General features: G+C 39.8%; 1 protein-coding gene across 2 annotated transcripts in view; it reads left to right on the forward strand.

Moving 5' to 3' along the window:
• CADM1 (cell adhesion molecule 1) overlaps window positions 1-8,203 on the forward strand; it is a 386,692-nt gene that overhangs the window by 330,779 nt on the left and 47,710 nt on the right. For both annotated transcript variants that reach the window (XM_012558183.1, XM_004385690.3), the window contains exon 6: window positions 6,973-7,072. In XM_012558183.1, coding sequence (XP_012413637.1) covers window positions 6,973-7,072 — 100 coding nt within the window. The remainder of the gene's footprint in view (window positions 1-6,972; window positions 7,073-8,203) is intronic.

The raw sequence follows: 8,203 nt of genomic DNA on the forward strand, positions 1-8,203 counted from the left end.
CTCACAAGCTGGAATTCAGAGCTGTCTTTCCTTGGATGTTATGGAGAGAACAATTTTGCTTTTTCATATTCTAAGCTATGTGACCCTCAAGTCTTTCTGTGCATTTTTTTTTCTTTCGAATGTCTGTTTACGTTGTGTTGCCCAAGTTTATAACATGGTTGATTATAGCAGCATGTGATACAATTGGAGCACGATTAGTAGAGCTTCAGATCTGAGGAAATGCCCTCTTGTCAAATAAAAGCCTGTTTAAACGAGAACAGTTCACTGTCTGAGCGTTAAAAGAAAACTGTCCAAATAGCATCAAGGTGGCAACCCATAGCGACATAAGCTGGGAATTCAAAGAAAAGCTTTGACCCTCAGTATGGAATTCAGAGAGCTGTGCCAAAGGGGGAAAAGCCTGACTCTGGATGGAGCCAAATATGAAGCTCTTGAATTACTGCTGCATTTCTTTTGCTTTCACCCATTGCAGCTTTGCTCTTTAAAATGTCTTTGCCAAAATCCTCATTTTGTGAGGGTTTTGTGTGAGGGCCTGTTTAAAAAAAAAAAAATTAAGAGATGAATTTTGAAAGGGAGAATGAAAACAAAGACTCTAGAAATGGATGTTTGAATGCCTTCCTTGCTCTGATTATCATCTGACAGTTAATCATGTATGCGGGCATCATTTTCAAAATGAGTTTTATTGACACAGTGTAGCCAGGTATTTTATAAATCCATATTCCTGTTCATCCAAGGTCCAGAGAAAGCTAGGTTTTTCTTTCATTCCCTCAGTTGGGGGAAGATTGGGCGTTGAGGAGATGATCAAAACCTGTCCTTTATCTGTGCCAAAATAAATGTTTCTCTGGTATTGATAGTGCCCTGCAGTGAAGGAGGTTTTTCCTGGAAATTAGAAAATCTCCCCTGTTTGAGTGGAGGATAAGACTTAGTTTCCAAGATCGGCTCCTATATCACATCCTCTCCCCCATCAATTCTGCTCCTGGCTTGTACTGTATTCTTCAAAGCATAATAGCTGGTGTTTTCAGATTTGGCCTGTTTCTCTCTGATCTCCAGTCTCCTTTCTTACAGAATACGCTCTTCCTCCCACTCTCCCTTTTTTTTTTTTTAAAGCAGTGAATTGAGTTTCAGGGAAGTTATTTCAGTATTTATTATTCCTTGTGAGATGTAATTAAGGCATGGAGACCCCCTGACTCAAACTAATTTTTTAACCTATCATTTTTTTGTATTAACACAGAGTAGTGGCAGTCCCAGGTTCCTGATATTATTAACTCTGTAGATTGTTAGTGTTGCATTCTGCTTTGCCAAAAGGATCAGGCAGCTAAGGAACCAATATACAGAATACAAAGAGTGAATGTTGGGCCAGGTACATTGTGAACTAAAACTCTTAAGGGAAAAGAGCCTTTGTCATATATGTCTTCTGCAGGCGTACCTAGTAGAAAGAGGCCTCTTTTACTAAAGATGGTCTTCCCACATCTCACTGTCAGACCTAATGTATTTGCAAAAGATGTTATCTGTGTGGCTGTTTCATGGCACGCTTACATAGTGAAACTAGTCTTCTAATGTGCACTCTTAATAGTTTTTAACTCAAGGTCAAATTTGGATTCTGTGGAAGGTTAAATGGTTGTGAAACTGGCATCTAGAAAGAATGGTCAAACAACATCCTTGATAATTTCTCTTAGGATACCACCTTGAGATATACCAGAAAGGCTAAATGAATGTAGTGAAATGGAAATGCATAAACTAAAATACCTAGGCCAAACCTCAAATTTGAGGAGCTGGATTGACCTTCCAAAAAAGAAACAGTTATATTTTGGGATGAGGACTAAAATGGATTCATGGTCTGATTTTTCATCAGTAGCAGAGCTAGGAATAGAAGTCCATGCCCAAATATTTATCCACTTTCTCTTTCATTCATTCATTTATTCACTCAGCAAATATGTATTGAATGCTTACTATGTGCCAGGCATTGTTCTCGGCAAAGGAAACAAACAAACAAAAAAAACTTTTTACTTACAGAGCTAACATTCTTGTGCAGAAAATCTTGCTACATGGATTTTATTTTTAACCCAGCATTTGCTTTCAAATTTTGAAGATTTCTTATAGATATATAGAAGAGTGCTCTGTGAGTGAGTGTACGCCCCATTTAAAAGACATTGGGAACATAACTTTATGCCACAACATCGCAGAAAAAAATGTGATTCTGTCGAGTAAACAGTAATCCTAATATCCACAAAGCTACCTGCAAGTTGCAACAAGAGGAAATTGCATTCTGCAGTGGTGAGTGGCACATGCTCTTTGGTACCACATCTGTCCCACCAGATTTGACTCATCCCACTCATAACAGCTCAGCCTTCCTCAAGAAGTGCAGCTTAAGTGCTATGATTCATACAACAGATGTAACAGCAGGAGGTCCTTCACCTTGCAAACAAACAAAATAAGCGGCAGTGAAAATTATTCATGAATGTATTACGATGATAGAAAGCAAACCGTTGGAAGGTGTTCTCTTTAAGTCCTCTGAGAGCCCCATGTGACTGTTCTCTAACCAGTCCCAATCACCTCGTGTTACTAGACATTCCTCTCCTTCAGTGACAAAGCTGTCCTCTCCCAACAGTATAGACAGCCATATTGTAGAGGTTGAACCCTGCTTTGAGCTCAAGTAGCCCCTCCTACTCACCGAATCTCAGGTTAATCTTCGCATTGTTGTCCCACTCCGTGATTGACAACTCTTCAGTCAGTCCTTCCTCACTTGAATGCACAGGTGCTGACCCAAACCCTCTCCCCAGACATTCTCTGCCCACACTGCCCTAGAGTACTGCGTGGTAGGGCCTGAAACAGTTAGCCCCTGGTCCATTGACATCGAATCCCATTCAAACCAGTGATTCAGAATATTGAATGAAATCTCAGTAAGGAACCTGAAGAGCTTGTGTCCGAGGTACAGATTTGCACTCAAGCCCTTGGGTCGGTGTGCAGTCAGCACATCGAGGAGCACGTGAGGCCGCATTCCCCGATTTAGAAACTCTCGTGAAGAAAGGGAAGGTAGCGGGAGCCCCCAGGGTAATGGGTCTCTGGCCGGGGTATGGAAGGCTCCTGTCTCAGCTCTCAGCTCTCCTCTCTGGTACATGGAAAGGGTGATATCCCAGTTGAAAGGAAACTGCAGCCTGTAAAGTACCTTTTTTTTTTTTTTAACTAAAAAATTTTAAAGACCTGATGCTGTAGTGTTGTGATCTAGAAAGAAGGAGTCTATGACTTTTCATTTACGTAGGAAATTGAAATACAGGTTACAGTCTTGAGTTTCATCTTCTGAAAAGATCATAGAATGTGGTGCAAGGTCAGACTGGCATGAAATCAATTGTAATCTGCCAGCAAGCCATTCTAACCTCTTTAAGAGTTTCCTTTTATATTTTTTTTCTCTCTTTATAGAGAGAGCAAAGTATTTTAAAGAAAGTCTCATCAAATCAGAATGTCTTTCTACTATATATTTTTTAATTGGTTGCTACTGTAGTGTGACCTAAAACCTCCTGGTATTTAACCCTCTGTGCAACTTTGATGCATGAACAAATTCTGTCTGCTATAGCAGTCTTGCTAAATGTCTTTTATGGGGTTTTAAAAAAAAGGAAAGTGTGTCATGAAAATCTCAGATCTCTCGACCTAATTGATTGGCTGTTGGTGATACCATCCCTGGAACTGTAATGTTCCATAAGTGCACAGACCTAACTATTTTTCTTATTTTTATATAGCAGTTCCATTTTATAATGACATTAAGCCATTCTGGCGATACATTTCTGCACAGTTATTGCGCTTGGGCAGAAAGTATCATCTGGCTTTTAGCCTTGTGCCTCACAACACCAACCAAGGCGTAAAATGATCACCCAGAAAATGGACTAGGCCTTACCTCATTACTTAAAAATAAATCTTGGAGTCTGGTTCTGTTTCAGGAAAGATTTGGTGGGTTATAACGTTGGATTTATGAACATAATTAAAATATAAATGATGAGCTCTGGGCTATTCAATCAGCCATCTGGATTGTTCAGTATTTTAACATCCTCATATTGTAGTCAGGATCTTCCTGAGAAAATTTAAGATCCCTCATTTCTGGAGGTGCCAGTAGAATCCCAGCGTTTCGATTCTACCTGTTGAGAATGCTTGAGTTCCTTTTTTTAGGGCAAAGGAAGGGGAACAGAATTTGTTTTTACAGTTCATCACCCAGGGATGCATCCTGGCACATAGACCTGCTGTTTGGTACCTAGGTTGGCCATGAAGATAGCTCAGCTGCCCATGGTCAGATAATATCCCTATAAATACTGCACGTGTCAACAGAGGGGGACTTTTTCTGTATAATACAAGCAAGATTAATGTTTGCATTTCCAGCCAGCTATTAAGGTAACTGTGGCAGCTGTACCCATAAGTAGATGGTAGATGTTTCTCCAGAAACCTCAAGAGTAAATTGGGAAAATCAGTTATCAAAATTGAAGGTTTATTTTCTGAGGCTTAATATGTGTCTTCTATATAAATTCCAGGTATAGCACGTCGTCCTTAGCTTGTTATTCCTAGTTTATGTGAGTAATTGACAACTGGTTAACAGCTCATTAGGAACATAAAAAAGCATTTAACTAAAACAAATTCAGTGGTACTGAAGAGGCAGGGTGGATTTGAATTTCACCCCTCTTCATTATTAATGGAAGCTGAGCATGTAAAACCCTCAGTGCACTGTGCTGAAAAATATACCCTCTCTGTTTGCTTGTAAATTATACGAAGGAAAAAAAATAAAAGGCTTCCACATCGGCCAGCAAGCATTCAACTTCTCCTTAATTAAGGGGCCAAAGTCAGTAGCGCATGGAAAATGTAGTCCTTCTGTGGATCAGAGATTAGCCGATAAGCAAATGTTACATTTCAGCCCAAATCTGGAGCTTTAAATTTAGCCTCAGCCAGAATGGCTCATGGGTAAGAATGACAGAAGTCCCCTAATCAGGAACTCCATAAGTGCTGCTCTATCTGAGCGTGAACTGTTAGTAGCGGGTCTTTTGTGCGTTTGTGTGTGTTTGATGTCATAACCTTCTCCTGTTAATTTTTTTGTATTTTGTTTTTTGGATTTTTTGTTGTTGTTGTTGTTGTTGTTGTTAATAAATTTTACCAACTAGCTCTGTGTAGGTGTTTGTGTGTATGTGTATGTGTTAAACCACTGAGATTAATAGACCCACATGTTTCTCCCAGTGGTTAGCCTACAGGTAGTCTCTAGCCCTACAGGGGTGCTCGGGAGCTCTTGCTGCAGCCCAGCAGCCAGCACGAGTTCCAGGTCATCATGTTTATCCTTTATGAGTATTTCTGCCCTTCTTTAATGACTGCCCTCCCAACCTAGTTATCAGTATCTGGAAACCTCTGTGCCATTTTACTCTTGTACATTTTCTTAGCCAGCAAGTCCAAGGATAGACTCTTGTTACTTGGAAGGATCAGCTGGAGCTTTCAGGCTTGTTAACTTTATGTTCTCTGGCACTGACTTAGCTTCTCAGAAAGCATTACCAAGTCACAGTGTGCTATGCACACTGGTGTACAAGGAAGATCTCTCAAAAGGTTTTGAATGCCACATGATTTTCAGAGTTCTAAGAGAGAGCTCTATGATAGGAACACACTATAAAAACGTATCTGCAAAGCAGCCATCCCCAGAGAGAGCTTCCTGGTACAGCTTATTTAGCTGTGTACAGACTGAGCCCGCCATATTTCTGTCCTCTCCCTTATTCCACAGGATGAATGTTAATGAGCTAACCACTGCATGTAAAAGGCCAAGGGGCCGTTGTTTAGGTGATGTGATTGTCTAAGAAAGTTAAAGCTATGGAAATTGTTCTGACCTTTCAGCCAACTGATGTCTTGCCCTCTCACATTTATTACTCTTTGGTACATTTCCAAAAATACACATTTACAGAACCACAGAATTAAATGAGAAAACTGATCTAGGGATTAATAGTTGTTAGTTCAGCACAGACCAGAAAAAAAAAAAATCTCCTAATTCAGGGTTTATTTTTAATCGTATTAGTATGTGTATCTATGTTATTTCTAGTTCTTCAGCTTCCTCTCCATTTCCCCCACTGCCTATCATTCATCTTTCACACCTATACCCACACAAACCCACACACACAGTTTTAAGTTGCTAGTGGAAATAAGATTACGTAAATTCTTCACTCCATTAGGAAGCTATACTTGATTTTAATTATGAAAGCCATTGGGAAATGTAGTTTTGAATCCAGAATCCCTCCCAACACACATCCCATTGAGCTGTCTCTTATTAGGTTAGCTCTATCACCTTGGACAAACAGCCTCGTTCTCTGGGCATCAATGTTCTCATCTCTAAAACTGAGCTTATTTCACCACCAATGATGGTTCCTATAGTAGAAGGTTCTCAGGAAATGTCAGTTTCCTTCCCTCTTACACTGAGACATCAGAGAGTTTCATTGAGAGTGACAAAAACCTCCACATTTCTTTATTCTGAAAGCCCTTTGAGTGGAATTCAGAAGTCTTAGCCTTCCCATTTGAAAACAAGAGGATAGAAGAGGCAAACTTATTAATATGCAGTGTCACAACATATTGTCACATAGTAATATATGATATATGATGAAATGTATCAATTTTGAGCACCACAAATATCTGTGGCTTCACCTCAGCATGAAGGCAAATGAGTTTCCTTTAGCTTGAGTGAGTTTGGAGATAAACTTCAATGTAAGAAAATGTATTTCACAGGAAATGTTTGATGTGGCGCAGTTGGCTTATGAATCTCTTATCTATTTGCGGTTCACTCCTTAAGAGTTATTAGTCAATTTAATTTGAACAAATGCCAGGATTACTAACTAATTAGAAGGATGTTACTGAAGGCACAAGGATGGGGAGAGAGTAAGTGCTGGTCGTGTGGGGTTTGTGGCAGCATGCGAGTCTGATTTTGCCTGACGATATCATTTGCTAAACATTATACTTTGTGTTGTTGTCACACAGATAAGCCTCAAGTGCATATTCAGATGACTTATCCTCTACAAGGCCTAACCCGGGAAGGGGACGCACTTAAGTTAACATGTGAAGCCATCGGGAAGCCCCAGTAAGTTCTGAAGGCCAAGGTTGGCAGAGGGTTATGAGCAGTACATGTCACAACACAGAGAAGTGCATTCGCAACTCATTGGCCTGTCACCTGTCTCCCGCTGCAAAGGATGGAAGATTTTTCAGGAAAGAAAGAATATTCAGTGAAAAGCAGAATAAATATCTGTGGTACTTAATGGTTAGGATTGGGGGAAAATTAAATGCCAGCTAGGATTGAAATCTCAGCTAATTCTACTTTATTGTCATCAATATGACTGTCACGAGTATTTTCTCTCACACACAAAATATAATCCTAATACATTTTTAGCATGCCTACAACATATTGACCTAGCTGCTCCCTTCTGTATTAGTGTCTAAGCTGACTTAAATTGAGCTGCTATGTTTAGGGCCAGCTGTAGGCAAATGAATTTGCCCTGTTTTTATGTTACATATCATTCCCTCAAAGCAAAGTGTCATACTTGACTCCTAGAAATATTTTTGACAATAAGGCATGGTTCAAGAGTTTTTCTCAAGGGATATATGCCATTGCATAAGAGAAAAGAAAAACCAACTAACACTCTTATTTTACTGAAAAATATAAAGAAGCTACTTCACTTGACCCTACTAAATGATCTAAAGTGCATTATAGAAGCTACGTACATATATCATCAGAGTCCCTGGGTGGTACAAACCGTTAATGCGCTTGTCTGGTAACCAAAAGGTTGGAGGTTCAAGCCCATCCAGTGGCACCTTAGAAGAAAGCCCTGACCATCTGTTTCCAAAAACTCAGCCATTGAAACCCCTGTGGTACACAGTTCTACTCTCACGTACATGGGGTCACCATGAGTCAGAATCAACTTGATGGCAATTTTTTTTTTTTTAACCTGTAACACTAGTACAACAAAAAAGCCATGTGATGATACCACTCTAAATATTATTCAGCTTAGTCAGTGGGAGGGATCTTCTTTCATCTTTCTAATAGAGTAAAGATTGTTTTTAACTGTTTCTTGGGGGAAAAAAACAATCCATGGAATCATGAAATGGAAGAACAGGTCAATGTTGGGATTGAGGGCACTCAAACTTTTAGTGGTACCCAACAAAAAACAGCATTGAGCTCCCTCTGCTGTCCCTGTGGTATGATTCCCCCCCCCCC

Source organism: Trichechus manatus, unplaced genomic scaffold (assembly GCF_000243295.1).
Source record: "Trichechus manatus latirostris isolate Lorelei unplaced genomic scaffold, TriManLat1.0 scaffold00143, whole genome shotgun sequence".
In the NCBI taxonomy this organism is placed as follows: Eukaryota; Metazoa; Chordata; class Mammalia; order Sirenia; family Trichechidae; genus Trichechus; species Trichechus manatus.